The following is a 17,125-nucleotide window of genomic DNA, read 5'->3' on the forward strand; positions in this document are numbered from 1 at the left end:
GCACCTGTTTACATTCCCAGCAGCAATCTGTGAAGGTTCCAGTTTTGCTACATCTTCAGCATTTGTTATCATCTTGATTTTAGCCATCCTAATGGGTGTGAAGTAGTATATCATGGTTTTGGTTTGTACTTCCTTTGTAATTAATGCTATGAACATTTTTTCATGTGCTTATTGGCTATTTGTATATCTTATTTAGCAAATTCTTAGACTTTTTTTTTTTTATGCACTGGCTGTTCGTTGCAGCACACGGGGCTTCTCTAGTTGTGGTGTGCTGGCTCAGTATCCCGGCAGCATATGGAGTTTTAGTTCCCCAACAAGTGATTGAACCTGTGTCCCCTGCATTGGAAGGTATATTCTTACTACTGGACCACCAAGGAAGTCCCACCTCAGACATTTTTAATCCATATTTTTTTGGGTAAATTGTTTTCTCCTACTCATTGAGGTTCTAATAAGCAAATACCCTTCCCCACTCCACTTTTCTGAAAGAAATGGATGCCAGGTTTCTTTCTTCTGTATCTCCATTAGTAAAGAAGATTTCATGAAGCTTTGTAGGTCGTAATCTCTACTACTAATACCTATAGTTTATTGTTGCTTTTTCCATTATAAAACTGAACATTGTTTTTCAAGCTAACTCTACCTTTTGTCCTCAGTCTGTAGTGGAGACTCCAGGAAGGCTTTAGAATGTCAAAAGATAATTTGTGAGAAAAATATAAATGAGCAACAGAATTTTTGATCATGTTCGTTTTTCAGTATTTTTGTTACCTGACATGACTTGTCTCTTAGGTTGTTATATCTTTTCATTTGTAGATGTTTCAGCGTTTGTGTATCCATGTAATTCAGAGACTTAGACCTGTGCATGCTCATCTCTATCTACAGCCAGGGATGGAAGATGGGTAAGAAGTATACCTTTTCAACTGAACATTTTAAGCTTTTTGATTACATGCCTACAAAGTATTTTTAAATATCCACACTGAAATATTTAGGTTCTCCTATTTTAAAAAGTCTATAATAATACAAGTCAAGAAAGAAAATTTTTGTTTTATTTTTATTTAATTGCATTTTTGAAATCCTCTACAGGGAACTTTGACTTAGTCTTTTTGTTTTGATTTCAGTGAGAGAGAACTGGAATTCAACTGTTTGTATTGCTATAATTGGTGGTATTCATAATTACAGAGATGATAAATTCAGATTTTAATATTTCTCCTCCCAGAATATCTATCCCCAGACTTCATAGTTTCTCTAAGATACATAAAATTATGTTTTCAGGTCTGATGACATGGATGCTTCAGTAGAAGATATAGGTGGTCGTTCGTGTGTCACTCGATTTGTGAGAACTCTGTTATTAATTATGGAACATGGTGTAAAGCCTCACAGTAAACATCTTACAGAATATTTTGCTTTCCTTTATGAATTTGCCAAAATGGGTGAAGAAGAGGTGAGGCTGTATCTTATTTTTGGTATTATATACTTGATTTCAGTATTTAAAATGTAACATAATTGTGTTTATATTTTTAAATCAATATTTTTGTTTTTAGAGCCAGTTTTTGCTTTCATTGCAAGCCATATCTACAATGGTACATTTTTACATGGGAACCAAAGGGCCTGAAAATGTAAGTACAGTTCTGCCTCATATCAGGGATATTTAGAGGCCATGGTTTCAAGTTGCACCATGGAAAGATAGTAGATTTCCTTTGAAGTCCCCTCTAGCCCTGATATTAAATGATTTTAGGAGTCTGTTCGGTTGATATTTTTAATGGATCTAAAGAGAAGAAACAATCAAGTAATACATTTCACTAGTATGGCCCGGGATCAAAACCAATAAATTTAGCAAAATGACCATCACCTGCTTTAGTTTCCTATCAGCATATTGTATTTTGGTGAACATTTTTTCTGACCGTATTTTTAAAGCCCTTTGCTGTATTAAATTTGTAAGTCTTCCATCTGTTCATAATATTGAAAGTGTTTCATCAGTTTTATATTGTTTGTAATGACCACATTGGATTGAATGCTCTATATGTTCTGTCTTATTAAATTCTCGTTGCAACCCTAAGAGGTAAGTACTATTGTTATCTCCATTTTACAGATGGGGAACTTGAGGCATAAAGAACTTAACTTACTTTAGATAACAGTGAGTTAGCATTTGATCCTTGATTAGACTCCTGAACAAAACTATTAGCCACTGTGCGGTCATGGTTCTCCAAATATACACTGTTATTATCTAATTCCAGCCTAGGTGGCTACTTGTTCAGTATTGCATTTCAAACTCCTGATGAATATCTCTTTGACACACCTACTGTTTGGATTTTCTGAAAATTGCAAATATAGATTCCTTTATTTGTGTGACTGACATTTTTATTAAATACTTTTTTATCATATTCATATGAACTTTGATCCTGATTTATCTTCCAAAGAACTTACCTATAAAAAAAAGTTATTATTAAAGAATTTATCTCTTTAGGTAAGGTAGATACTCACAGTATTGGGAATTATTTTTCTTTACAGCTCTGCCTGTTTAATCTAAAATTGTCCTGCGTGTCATTTAGACTTTTAAAGTTAGGGTTAGGCCTTTGAGTGTTATTTTTCATGATACATGTTCCTGCCATCATCTACCCTGCATTGTTGTATAAAATAATCAAGCTATTTGCTGTCAACCTAATGTTAAAAAACGAATATATTAAAAATTGTGTTTATGTTCTAGCCTCAAGTTGAAGTGTTGTCAGAAGAAGAAGGAGAAGAGGAGGAGGAGGAAGAAGATATACTCTCTCTCGCAGAAGAGAAATACAGGCCAGCTGCCCTTGAAAAAATGATAGCTTTAGTTGCTCTTTTGGTTGAACAGTCTCGCTCAGAAAGGTGAAATGTTTCAACATTCAAAATGCTTAAAGCATGTTTGGTTTTATTCTTTTTACATAATTGTTTTATCATTCTTAATTCAGTGGCTTTTGTTACTTAATTCTTTTTAAATAATAACATGATTCATCAACTCTTGTAGCATAAGTATTTCAGTCCTTTGTACCAAACTTTTACTTTGCCTCTGAGTCATGTTAGAAATATCCATTGAGGAAATATACAGTAAAATATCTAGCAAAATTATATGTGCATTCATCTTTTAACCTAGCAACCCCACTTCTGGGATTCTGTTCCCAAAATACAGAAAGATGTATATTTATTGAAGCAGTGTTTATAAACATCTAAAGACTGAAAATGTCCACAAAGATGGGACTAGTTGAAGAAACAGCATCCCCTCTATAAGAGTACTCCATTGCAGAAAAAAGAAGAATATGGAATCTGTATATTACCATGAAGAGATCTTCAGGATAGATATTACTAAGGTGAAAAAAACGAAGGTGGACAAAAGTATATATAGAATACTATTTTTTTTTTTGGGGGGGCCGCATGGTTTGGCTTGCAGGATCCGTGAGTCCTAACCATTGGGGACTGCCAAAAAATTCCCTATAGTATGTTACTTTTTAAGACAGGGGAGGCTGAGAGAGACAAAGTGAGTGAAAGTGTGTGTGTGTGGGGGGGGGCGGCACGCGCGCACATACGTGCACGTTCATTTGTGTGTGTGTACGCGTGCGTGTTTGTGTGTGCATGCATGCGTGCACAACCAAGCCTCATTATATGTGGATCTCCAATTTGCAAATTTGCCTACTTAACTAAAATTTATTTGTAATCCCCAAATCAATACTTGTGAAGCTTTTATATTCATTTGTGGATTACAGAATGTACCAAAAATTTGGAGTTGACGTGACAACACACTTCCCCAGCTGAGGTCAGATGTGGTGACACTATGCCTTCTTGTTTCAGTTCTCATATTGTAAACAAACTTTTTTGCAGTATGTGCCACATTTTTCACATTTATGCTCTTCATTTGGTCATTTGGCTGTTTAAAAATGGTCCCAAGCATAGTGCCAAGTGCTATCTAGTTTGTTCCAAAGTTCAAGAATGTGCTAATGGTCAACATTAAATCAGGTGTCTTGAAACAGAAGCACACATATGAAGCAAGGTAACATGTTGATTTATTAATGAAAATGTTATAACCCAGAGGTTCACAGGAACCAACTGTGTGTTTTTCCTATAAGCAATGATTCGGTGTTCACTAATTCAGTGTTTACATGAACATAAGTACTGCAAATGACAAGAATTGAGTTTTTTTTTTAATTGAAGACTAAGTTTTTAAAAATAAACTTTAAAAACAAGTTTCCAGTGATTGGGGGGAGGAGAAAACAGACTGGAGGGGACAGGAATGGAAGTTTGACTTCTTTGAATGTAGTGCATTGTTTTGTTTTTTAGATTTATTTTTGGAATCATGTGAATGTTTTATATAATTATAAATTTAATAAAATGCAGTCCCTAAAAATCAAAAGCAGACTGAAATAAATGAGACTAACTGTATATTGAATTGGTGACATAAACATTGGAGAAGAATTAAAGTGACTTTAGAACACATTGATTTAACTGTAATTTTTAGTGGTATGTACCTGAAAGACAAAGAAAAATTGTAAAATTATCTTAAAGTGTTTTGCTAATTATATTGTTAGTATTAATATAGCTAGAATTATTATTTTGCAACTATAATTGTTAACATCATTAGAAACCAAGATTTTCAGAAAAAGAAAAGAAGAGAAATATCAATATAAAATTGTAGGATGTTTCTTTAACTTAACACTAAATTTGGCAATATCAGTAGAGTTCATGGTATATTTTGTCTTAAGCAAACAAAAAATGTATTATGTATTTCCATTTTCTGAAAACTTCTAGAAACTCTGTCCAACCCAAAATCAATGAGTGCCACTGGCATCTAGATATCATTTACCACTGAAAAAAATCAAGGTTCCTTAGGAAAATGGCCAGTTCCAGGTTTTGGGCAAGAAATGAATGGGAAGCCTTGAACATTTTGTCGTTTTGGAAAGCAGGGAGGCTATCAAAGACTGCTGGGGTCATGTTAAAAGGTCTCAAGAATCAACTTTGAGTAGGTTTCTACTGGTCACAGACTGGACAACTTGAACATCAATAATAACAAGAAGTAACTGCAAGTGGACTAAAACGTGTCACGGATGTTTTACATCCATGAGTTCATAATGATACCTAAAAGCAAAATTTTAAAAATTATTAAGAAACCAAACAATAATTTTGAAAGCATATTAATAAAGGAGCAGCATCAAGTATTTATCTTACCTGCAAGAATTATACTTCATGGCAACCAGATTGTAAATGAGATATGCTCGTCGTCATAGAGGTATTTGAGCTAAGAAATGAGCAAGTGGTGCTGGAATTGGGAACTAGTATTTTGCATCCCAAATGAAATAATGGATCTAGGAAATGATCATTGTGGGCTGAAACATTAGAAAAAGAGGGATGATGAAAGTTCGTACCACTGCTTACAAGGTATTCTTCAAGTTTCTGGGTTTAACTACCAGTTTACAGGAAATTTGGGGACAGAGGAATATGTTAAAACAACACAGTGAGGATATAATCAGCAAGATGGAAATGTGGGAAATTCAACACGACAAATCACCTACTCTTCAGCAGATTACATTGCAAGATAAAAACAAAATCGGAGGGGAAAGCAGTTGTTTAAAAGAGATTTAAAAGACATTTCAACCAATGGCAATAGAGGACTTTATTTGGATCCTGATTCAAACAGATTATAACTTTTTTTTTTTTAGAAACTTGAGGAAATTGTACATTGACTGGATCTTGTATGATAATAAGGAATTTTAATTTAGATGTGAATAATGGTAGTGTTACATTTTTTATGTAACAAAGTTTATGTTTGAGATATATATTGATTTATGGGCTCAGTGATAGAATATGAGTTGTTTCAGAATAGTTCAAATTGATTAAGTAGGAGATAGAAATGAAAGAACACTGATCATGAGTTGGTAATTTGACTGTTGGGATGCTTACACTATTTTTGTATGTGTTTGAAATCTTAGTTTACTAAGTTGAAGAAATATGCAGTAATTTTAAACTTGAAAGTGAAATTCTTTATTTCTTCAAAGTTTGCTTTGTTTTAAAGGTCCTCATGTCAGAAAAGCTCTCTAAATTAAATCCATCCTAGTGCACGAACATATTGAGTTAATTAAATGTAAATAAAGTAGATTTGGACTTCTATATATAAATCTTGGAATTTTGAAAAATTGTCCAAAAGTTGTCTAATGAACAAGTCTAGCTAGCGGAAAGTTCAAAAATCATTTTATGATGGTGTCTTGGTATACTTGTAACTGAATCAACAATGTTGTTATGTGTCATGAATCAAATGGCTCTAAATTAGTATAGAGGAAAGAAAAACTTATTTCTACTAATGTTTTCTTTCAGGCATTTGACATTGTCACAGACTGACATGGCGGCATTGACGGGAGGAAAGGTAATACCTTCTTAATATTTAGACCACTTGATTTTTATAATCCCCAAAATAACAAAACAGTTCTTAAATGAACAACTTTTACTTTTGACAGGGATTTCCCTTCTTGTTTCAACATATTCGCGATGGCATCAATATAAGACAAACTTGTAATCTGATTTTCAGCCTTTGTCGATACAATAATCGACTTGCAGAACATGTAAGTACTGAGAAACAGTCAAAGTTTTTTGGTAATTTTTAGAAGAAGATTCTGAAATTCTCCTTCCCCCCTTCTTTTTGTTTTAGATTGTATCTATGCTTTTCACATCAATAGCAAAATTGACTCCTGAGGTATGTAGACATTTGTTAATTCATGTTTTTCAAATTACTGTGAGCACTGACCATGCTTTCAGATGAGCCTTTCTGTTGTTGAGGAAAAGTTTATCAAGGCTTCCCCCATAATATATATTTTTAACTATGTAACTTGAATAAATTGAATTACTTCTTCATATCTTATCATAAATGTCTTTTTCCCAGTTAAATTAACATATAATTTGAACATATCAGTGTGTTACCTAGGTACTAAGCTTTAAAGTTGTTTGGTTTGAAGTATATATCATATTGTACCTTGGAAGAAAGTGAACTAACTAAAATTCTGCTTAAGTGGATAAGTATGTATTTTTTTTAAATGAAAATGTTATAGCTACTTTGAGAATACATTTCAAATATTAATATGAATTATACCTCAGAGAGCAAAAGTTGCTACAGGAAACTTTTAATCTAAATTTTGCTATAAACATGGTTGTCTCATTAACTAGAGTTTTTTTTCCCCCCTAAATTGACATCCAGAAAACTATGTTTTCTGTTAACATGTGGCTCCCATGCAATTGACACTGTATCCTGAGCTCATCTTGCTGCTTTATGATAGTTCAGGTTCATATGTATGAGTACTAATCTCTCTAACCTAATACAGCAGATTTAAATGTGATCTGTAGAAGAGAAACATTTGTTTTCTAGTGTAAGTGATTGATTCACCAGATCTAAATATGCAGTCGTGTATGTGTCTTATAGGCGGCCAATCCTTTCTTTAAATTGTTGACTATGCTAATGGAGTTTGCCGGTGGACCTCCAGGAATGCCTCCCTTTGCATCTTACATTCTGCAGAGGATATGGGAGGTAAGTCTTGTAGATGTTCTTGTATTTATTTTTCTAACACAATCATTCCCATTTTAAGTACTAGTTTCTTCTTGCTTGAGTAACTGAAAATGGTTTTAGTAAGTTACAGGTCAAGAGAAGAAAAGATGCTTTAGTTAGAAGATCTAGAGGAAGAAGAGTTCCTGGCTAGTTAATGTCTCAGATGTTTGAAGACTTCCTTGTAGAATCATAAACAACCTTTAGTCCATATGAGGTTCTCATTCCCCTACTCTCAAAGATTCCTTGAAGTGGTAGAAGCCCTAGAAATAAAAACTAGCTGCTTTCAGTAGTTGATAGAAAATACAGAGGAAGCACCAACCACTACCTTTCTTCCAGAATTACTGCTGAGGTTACAGAATTTCTTAGTGAGTGTTGGAAATGCCCACTCGCTGGGCCAGGGGCTTGATGGACTTTTTCTCTTGCTGGCCAGATAGTGAATATTTTAGGTTTTGTGGGCCATATGGTCTCTGTCAGAACCACTCAACTGCTGTTTTACCATAAAATCAGCCATAGACAAAATATAAATGAGTTGGCATGGCTATGTTCCAATAAAAACTCAAAAACAAGCAAACCACAGAATTTGTCCTGCAATCCATAATTTTCCAACCTCTGCTCTAGATTCCTAAGATTTCCTTTTTCCATGAAAAAAATCTTTCCAGCAGTATAGTGAGCTAGTTTTCATTCTCAATTACATTAGCAGATTGGTCAAACAATAAGAAAAGTAAAGATGGAAACTTCAGGGAATTAAAGCACTTTTAATGTATACTTTTTAAGAAATTAATTTTATTTATTTATTTTTGTCTGTGCTGGGTTCTTGTTGCTGCACAGGCTTTTCTCTAGTTGTGGCAAGCAGGGGCTACTCTCTAGTTGTGGTGCAAGGGCTTCTCATCGCGGTGGCTTCTCTTGTTGCTGAGCATAGGCTCTAGAACATCTGGACTTTGGTAGTTGCAACATGTGAGCTCAGCAGTTGCAGCTTCCAGGCTCTAGAGCATGAAGTGTCAGTAGTTGTGGTGCTCTGTGGCATGTGTGATCTTCCTGGACCAGGGATTGAGCCCATGTCATCTGCACTGTCAGGTGGACTCCTGTCCACTGTACCACCAAGAAAGCCCTGAAAACACTTTTAAATAAGTTTGTAAACTTAAGACCTAAAAGTCATTGGGTTTCTCTTATTGGTCCTTTGCTAGAATCCTTGGTTAATATAATTTGATTTTGTAAACTATTGAGAAATACTCTTTGAACATATTCCTGTTAATAAAAATAAATTGCTTTTAAAATGGGAGAAAAAACCATGAGTGTGAAACTTCTTTCAGGTTCTAGTTTTCAGGAAACTGTTTTAGCTTTAAAGTGTCAAATGTGTATACCAAAAGTAAGTTTGAAAGAGTAACTGCTCATTCACTTAGACTTATATTCTGTTCTTGTCATTTTACTTGTAGGTGATTGAATACAATCCTTCTCAGTGTCTGGATTGGTTGGCAGTGCAGACACCCCGAAACAAACTGGCACACAGCTGGGTTCTACAGAATATGGAAAACTGGGTTGAGCGGTTTCTTTTGGCTCACAATTATCCTAGAGTCAGGACTTGTAAGTCAAATACTCAGAATTTAACAAACCATTTGTTGTTCCAAGTTTTGTTTTTAAGGTGATTACAGTATGCTCATTGTATATAATGCAAAAAGACTCTTAGATATACAGTTTGTGTGTTTGTTTTTGAGATACTGTTTTAAAGGTCAAAGTTTTATTAATATTTCACAAATATCTCTAATTTTTTTTTTAAAAGGATAGGAAACTGTCTTTTCTTGGATGACATCACCACCACTATCATTTTAGAGTCACAAAAGCATGATCAGCATTAGTGAAGAGAGTAAAGGGTCAGAGAATCTTGTCTTAAAAATAGCTTGAGAAGGCTAAGAGTAAAAGTAGCAATAAAAACACAGTACAAGCTGAGAGAAAATATTCTCTCAAGTTATGGGAGTTAAATGATGACTATCTTTATTGTATCCAGGCCAGAAGGGAATAAGCAAAGATCTTGGAAGACAGATGGACAAATAGCAAAAATAGATATTTCACATAATAGGAAACTGCTTGTAAATACACACAGAATGTTTTGATAGTATTAAAAGAAATAAAAATCCAAGTGGTTTAATTCTTAAAAATTCTTTAATCATTCCGTTTAGTCATTAAAATTATATTTCCTAGTTTTCTGTTGAGAGCGCAAACAGTGACACTTTGATAGCAGCAAGCACATCAAATACCCAGATCCATGTTTTTGAATAACATTTCTAGTAAAATGAATCACAGTTCCTGGGAGAAATGGCTGATTATGGGACTGGGGCAGGGAATAAACAAGATGAGCCTGGAGCATCTTGTAGAACCAGAAAGTAATGAAGTGCTCCAAAAACAATGTTGGGGATATTTTGAAGGGACATAGAATAAACCTGAAGAGCTCCCAGTCTCCAAACCTGGAACAATTTGGGTCAAAAAATAATTAACATAGCACTGAATCATAGTTCAAAGTATAAAATAAATGTCCTTGAGTTCATGCTAGTACAAATAAATGATTGAATAAACAAATAAATGAAGAGGCACATCCCCCATACAGAAGAATTCCAAGTCATTTTTGTATATCTTTCCCCTCCAAAGGTGGAGTGTAATTCCATACCCTCTGAGTATCTGCTTTAGTGTCTTGCTTTCAAAGAACAGAGTATTAGGGATAGAGAAAATGATTTTTTAAGTGAAAAAACTTGGCAAGCATTAACTCTGGCAGGTAATTAAGGTTAAAAGTGTCACTGATAAGTCATACTGACAGTCCGTGCCCTTGGTATAATGCTATACAAGGGGCACTTCATAATGTGGTTTTCCTCCCCAAATCCTATAACCTGAGTCTACTCACGATAGACGTCACATAAACTCAGTTTGAGGGGCATTCTACAAAAATACTGGACCACTACTCAGAACTGCTGTGGTCTTCAAAAGAAAGCCTGACAAAGTGTCACAGTCAGGAGGAGGTTAAGGACATGTGACATCTGAATCTGATGTATCCTAAATGAGATCCTGGAAGCAGCAGAACATTAGGACAAAACTATTGAAATCTAAAGTGCGGAATTGAGTTGATAGTAATGTGCCAGTGTTGGTACACTACAAGTGCACTGTAGTAATAATGTCACAGTAGGAATAGGAGGACATGTGTCAGTCATGGGTGCACAGGGATTGGCAGCGCTGCTCTGCTCGTGGGCTTTTTTTCCTGTCAGTTTAGGCAGCACCACAGTAATGGGATATTTGTAAGAGCGGACACATATGCCGGTTGACTCCGGACCATAAAACAATTAAAAACCTATGTTGAACCACCTTTCCTCCCCCCCTACCCCACCCCAGAAAAAGGGAAGGAAAAGCTTTTTAGCTAGCTGGTAATATAATGCTGAAGAAAGCATCTCATACATTGCAATGACTTTGTAAGTTAATATTATCCTTAAAAAATGCAGTTTAGCAGTATGTACCAAGATCCTTAAATTTTTTTGTCCCTTTTTTAACTCCATAATACCATTTCAGGGATTCCAGTATAAGTAAGTCATCCAATAGATGAATGTCCAATAGCGTTATTTATATTTGTGAAAAATTAAAACTAGATGTTTAGATGGAAAATAATTATGCATCATTTAAAAATTAAAATAATGAAGACTGTAGAAATATGAAAGCATGCTTTTGAATGTTTTGAACATAGGAGCCAAATATTTAAATAGAGTCAATATAACTTAGTAAGAATTAGGGTAACATGTATAGAAGAAAAGCTACAGAGAAATACTTTTAAATCCTACAAAATTTTAAAGAATAACTGTTTAAAATGTTTAGAGAAAAGAAAAATGGTGACATGATAGATGGCTTAGAATAGTTGAGTTACCTCGTAGAAATGGAAGTTTTATTCTAAGTTGTCTAGAACTGGGAATTCTTAAGTTATATTCTAGCAAGGCAGTTTTTAGAAAGATGGTCTGTTTTTTCACATTGAACTTCATGTTTGTTCACAAAGATAGATATAACTTAAAAGTTGTGTTTTTCTCCCTAGCAGAACTTACCTTTTTATTTAAAAGCACGGAGCTTTTATAGAAATAAGTAAATGGTTAAGTATCTGATAAAGCAAAACAAAATGTTAATTATAGAATTTTTGTGGTGGGTCCATGGGTCGTTATTTGGTAGAGTGTTTTCAACCTTTCAGGGTATTTGAGATAATTTTTTCACAATAAAATGTTGGGTTAAAAGTATTTAACTTAAACTGAATAATTTCTTTAATCAAAAATTTTTTTCTTGATTGCAGTTTTATACAAAATTATTCAAGGTGACACCTACATGCCAAGTTTTTATATTTGAAACACATACCAAATTGAGCCTAACTGAAATAGACTAACTAGAGCAGTGTATAGTTAGTTGATAAATATATAGAAAATGGAGTGTTGTGCAAAAGTAAAGTCTAATTTGAAGTAAATCAGTAAAAGAGTTTACAGTTAACTTAGAAACCCTAACATCATTTGCTTTGGCAGTACAAAGGAAGTTATCAAATTATAGGTAGAATAGTGGGAGACAGAATTAGTAGGTGTATTGAAAAGGGTTGTGCTAAGCCGTTAGATGCCTTGAGAAGGCTCTGTAGTGAATGTTGGTAAGAAGATTAACTCATGAGTCTGACAATCAGTGTTTGAATTCCATTTCTGCCATAACTGTGTAAAATGAAGTGGTTTTAATATTTTAAGTCTGAGTAAAAGTGGAGATAATAAAAGTAATACCAAGTACATAAAGCTGTGTTGTTAAATTTAAGCATTTGATAAATTTTAGCAGTTCTTGTTTTTGTTACCATTATCATCATCATCATTTCTCAAGGTCAAAATCTGGGCCCCCCTCTTTTTATCTGTGTGATCTTGGTCTTTGCTTCTCCAAGATTCAAATTTTCCAGTGTATCATCACTTAAACGTCCAGAATGATTGTGTGGATTAAATGAGATAATATTTATAAAGTACCTAGCTCATACTAACTCCTTTTACAGATTGATTCAACTAATGAGTCATCCTCTCAGAATTATATCATAGGCTTAATAGCATTTTTCAGATATGTTGAAGGAAGGGATTCTTTCTTTGCATGCAGGGTTAGCCTAGAAGACTTCTAAAGATTTTCCAAAGTTGGTGTTCTCTAATTGGCATATGTATATATAATCTTTATACTACAAAATTCTTTTAGATAAATCTCATTCTATTTTTATAATGTAAGATTACCATTATCTACAAAATAATACTACTTTGTAATAATTGATAAGGAAGAAGAAAACTAAGGCCTTAAATTAAAGATTTGACCCTGTTTGACAGCATTGGTCTTCTGGCCCCAAATGCTGTGTTCTTCCTGTTAAACCGTGTTATTCCCTAAGAAGAAATAAAATGATAAATGGGAAAATTCTGTATCTTGGGAAAGCTAAACAAAAGAGGTTTGAAACTTTCTGTTACTGCAACAGTTGTCACCACTTAAAAAGAGTAGTGACAGAATGGAAGGCGTCTGTTTTTGTCATTCCTTGGGCTCTTTCTCTGGTACCAGTGGTAGAGCAGAAAGATATTAAAAGAGATGTTCATGTCTCTTTAATTTTTATTCATTTTGATTTTTACAGGGAAGAGTGGCTTTGTGTTTAATGACTGCTCTTCAGTCTATTTCATATATTACAAACATCTGACAGTTTTGTTTTACATTTTATAGCTGCAGCTTATCTTCTGGTGTCCCTTATACCAAGCAATTCATTCCGCCAGATGTTCCGGTCAACAAGGTCTTTGCACATCCCAACCCGTGACCTTCCACTCAGTCCAGACACAACAGTAGTCCTACATCAGGTCTACAACGTGCTCCTTGGTTTGCTCTCAAGAGCCAAACTTTATGTTGATGCTGCTGTTCATGGCACTACAAAGCTAGTGCCCTATTTTAGCTTTATGACTTACTGTTTAATTTCCAAAACTGAGAAGCTGATGTTTTCCACATATTTCATGGATTTGTGGAACCTTTTCCAGCCTAAACTTTCTGAGCCAGCAATAGCTACAAATCACAATAAACAGGCTTTGCTTTCGTTTTGGTACAATGTGTGTGCTGACTGTCCAGAGAATATCCGCCTTATTGTTCAGAACCCAGTGGTAACCAAGAACATTGCCTTCAATTACATCCTTGCTGACCATGATGATCAGGATGTGGTGCTTTTTAACCGTGGGATGCTGCCTGCCTACTATGGCATTCTGAGGCTCTGCTGTGAGCAGTCTCCTGCATTTACACGACAACTGGCTTCTCACCAGAACATTCAGTGGGCCTTTAAGAATCTTACACCACATGCCAGCCAATACCCTGGAGTGAGTAAAATGATAACTCTTGTATCTGTATCCTCAAATTAATTGGAAATGCCTATTTTTCCCCTTGTGGGGTGTAGTGACAAAATATGGGAGTATAGTCTAATTAACTGTTCTTAAAGAGTTAAGGTGTATTTGTTTTCTTGACTATATTTATAAAATCTTATAAAATTGATAAGTGGGGAAAAAACTGATAAGTGTGTAGATAATTTTTTTTAGTTTGATTGAAATTTTATCTCTAATGGAACTTATCTATGTTAATTTGTGGTTTTGTTAATGAGTCTTTCATATATACCTAATCAGAAAATTCGGCTTTGTGGTATAGTTTTACGGAAGTGAGTTTATACTATTTAGATATTTATTATCAAGATCTACATGCTTTGCTAAGCTGTGAGCTAGACAATATTTTCTTAACTGTAATGTTCACTAGGGTTTTTTGTTTTTTGGTTTCTTTGTTCACATTTGCTTGCTGGGTTGCTCAGTTGTGTCTGGCTCTTTGCAACCTCATGGACAATTCTCCAGGCAAGAATACTAGAGTGGATTGCCATTCCCTTCTCCAGGGAATCTTCCCAATCCAGGGATCAAACCCAGGTCTCCTACATTGCAGGCAGATTCGTAATCATCTGAGCCACCAGGGAAGCCTATTCACTTGTTCACGTTACGTTCAAGTGAATGAAATGGTTAAGAGGTGGGCCTGTCAGTCTGATTCCTTTTTCTTTGCAGACTATAGGTTTTATATTAAAGTTTCCTCTCTCCATGTTAGGCTGTCATTCTTGGATATTTCTTTCCATTATTGCTTCTTACTCTTTGTTGTAAACTCAAGTTTACACCAAGAGGGTATAAATCTGGGAAGGAGGTTGGAAGCAGAGTGCAGAACCCCTTTTCAAGCTGTTGTCAGCCCAAAGGCCATAAACTGCTAATAGAAAAATTCTTTGCTAAACGGGAGGTGATGGGAGTGTAGAAGAAGGAACTTTTTCAAGACATTCAAGATTTACTTAAAAGCTCAATCAAATGACTATAGTAAATAGTATTTTAAATATTGGTATCTTTGAATTTGGTGCTATACTTTTTTCCTGTTGAAGGAATAAAGGACCTTAACTGTCCTTTAGAGATAGTGAATTGTTTTTCTCACCCAGAAAGAATAATTTTTTGTCAAGAAAGTTAGAATGCCTATAATAAAGAAAGTGAGTATATTAAGTCAAAAGTGGTTCATCATCAGGTGACTTGAAACTGGATCATCTGTCAGTCTGGAAAGATCACTCTAAATATTGCCACAAAGAATTTCTCAAAAACAGTATTAATTCAGGTGTAATTGAGGTGTGTGAAATCTTTGTGACAAAGTAATAATTTCTCATTTAAAAGGGACAAAAGATTGGCATTGCGTCTCTGGAACATATATTTGACATTACAAAACTAGTAATTTAAATAGTTTTAGGACGAAAGTTGAACTGTATTTACTTGTAGTTTTTAATCTTCTTGAAATTCTATTTTAAGATAATATTCTTCTAGTGAGTAATATATTAAATTTTTTAAATAGAATCCATTGCTAATTTTTTAATTGTTTATGAATGCCTCTGCAATTTAAGTTAATTTGTATAATTTTAAGAGCTAGCTAAATGAGCACAACACTTAGAAATGAGAAACAGATACTATAAAATGTTATAGGGCTAAAAGGTCATCACAATGCTTTTTACCTTTTTCAGGCAGTGGAAGAACTATTTAACCTGATGCAACTGTTCATAGCTCAGAGGCCAGATATGAGAGAAGAAGAATTAGAAGATATTAAACAGTTCAAGAAAACAACCATAAGTTGTTACTTACGTTGCTTAGATGGCCGCTCCTGCTGGACTACTTTAATAAGGTAAAAAGATATTTTTTGATGTTTTTGTTTTTTTCCAAGTAAGGGAACATCATTTTGACACTTAAAGAGGAATAATTTAAATTGTTTATAAGTGAAAGTTTACCAGTTCTTTAAGGTTACTGGGAAAGCATTTAAACCTTTTGATACTTAGGCAGACTTTGTATTTTGAGAGTTAATTAACTACTTTTGAATAGTTTTTATTTTGCTTTGGATTGTCTCTGTGTGTTTTATCAGAATCATTAGGGTTGAAAGGAACTTTAATGTATGATCTTCCACCTAAAGCTTGAATCCTTCTCCCTTGGCAGTTCATCCTAACTTACACTTGGACAGTTCAATTCTAGAGGCCTCTAGATAGCTTACTCCATCACTGAATAAGTTTCACTGTTAAGATACTTTTCTTTTATTTAGCCCAGATCTATTTATCTTTTTTAACTATAGCAATTAGCCAAAATAACAAAACATCATCTTTACAGTTAATTGTTCAGAGCTACAGAAATTACTGAATAGCTATAAAGGAACTGCTACAAATTACACTTAATTCCCTTTAACTGTAGAAATAAAGTCTAGATTAACTTCTTTTCTGTGTATTGCATCTGAGACTTGGGATTGATGTATTTTATTAGATACACATTTTTTTGGCAGTATTCTCTTGAACACTGAAGAATCTTAAGGTAATCAACCCACAATAGATAAGGTTATCTTCTTCAGAAAACTTTAAAATTTGAATCTTTGTTAGTGCATAAGATGAAATTAACTGCTTTTGCCAAGACTCTTTAAGGAAACTTTCAAAATTTTAGCATTAATTTTGAAACATTGTTTTCCCAAGATTTGCTACTTAAAAGCTTATTTTCAAAAGAAGATTTGGAGTTTTCCTGATTACTGTTTTTAAAAAGGAAAGAAAAACATCTCACTAAAGTAGAATTTCCGACTGTACTATATAATAGCAGTTTCCAGTACTAATAGTGAAAGTCTGTTAATAAGAGTAATGAACCTACTTATGGATGATTATTATGTAGATTGTTTTTAGTGCCAACAGAAGTTTAGGGTTTTTTTCCTTCCCCTCTCGGTTGCATTGAGGATTTCTTTTTGAATATTATCTTTATTAAATTACTAAGAACTAGATGTAGCTGTCTTTTTTTCTAGGTAAGAAAGTAGAGAACCAAAATGACATTTTACTTTAGTTTTTCTTTTTTTTTCCACGTAAGTGTTCTGTTCTGATTCAGAGTTCTCAAACTGGACTTAATGTATTTTTCTAGTGCCTTCAGAATACTATTAGAATCTGATGAAGACAGACTTCTTGTTGTATTTAATCGAGGGTTAATCCTGATGACTGAGGTAAATGCTTTATTGTGTTTTACTGTAGATTTATTC

The 17,125-nt window shown here is 34.0% G+C and overlaps 1 protein-coding gene across 5 annotated transcripts in view; it reads left to right on the forward strand.

The window, feature by feature from the left end:
- Positions 1-17,125, forward strand: part of USP34 (ubiquitin specific peptidase 34) — a 227,615-nt gene that overhangs the window by 192,759 nt on the left and 17,731 nt on the right. For all 5 annotated transcript variants that reach the window (XR_016038579.1, XM_055399249.2, XM_055399252.2 and 2 more), the window contains 12 exons: positions 808-893; positions 1,267-1,435; positions 1,536-1,610; positions 2,699-2,850; positions 6,322-6,370; positions 6,462-6,566; positions 6,653-6,697; positions 7,418-7,522; positions 8,974-9,121; positions 13,262-13,896; positions 15,597-15,754; positions 17,011-17,089. Coding sequence is in view for 4 of the 5 variants with exons in the window: in XM_055399249.2 (XP_055255224.2) it covers positions 808-893; positions 1,267-1,435; positions 1,536-1,610; positions 2,699-2,850; positions 6,322-6,370; positions 6,462-6,566; positions 6,653-6,697; positions 7,418-7,522; positions 8,974-9,121; positions 13,262-13,896; positions 15,597-15,754; positions 17,011-17,089 (1,806 nt within the window). In the remaining variant the exon portion in view is untranslated. The remainder of the gene's footprint in view (positions 1-807; positions 894-1,266; positions 1,436-1,535; positions 1,611-2,698; positions 2,851-6,321; positions 6,371-6,461; positions 6,567-6,652; positions 6,698-7,417; positions 7,523-8,973; positions 9,122-13,261; positions 13,897-15,596; positions 15,755-17,010; positions 17,090-17,125) is intronic.

The sequence above is a fragment of the Moschus berezovskii genome, chromosome 11, assembly GCF_049115385.1.
Source record: "Moschus berezovskii isolate FMDL1 chromosome 11, NW_MosBer_1.0, whole genome shotgun sequence".
In the NCBI taxonomy this organism is placed as follows: Eukaryota; Metazoa; Chordata; class Mammalia; order Artiodactyla; family Moschidae; genus Moschus; species Moschus berezovskii.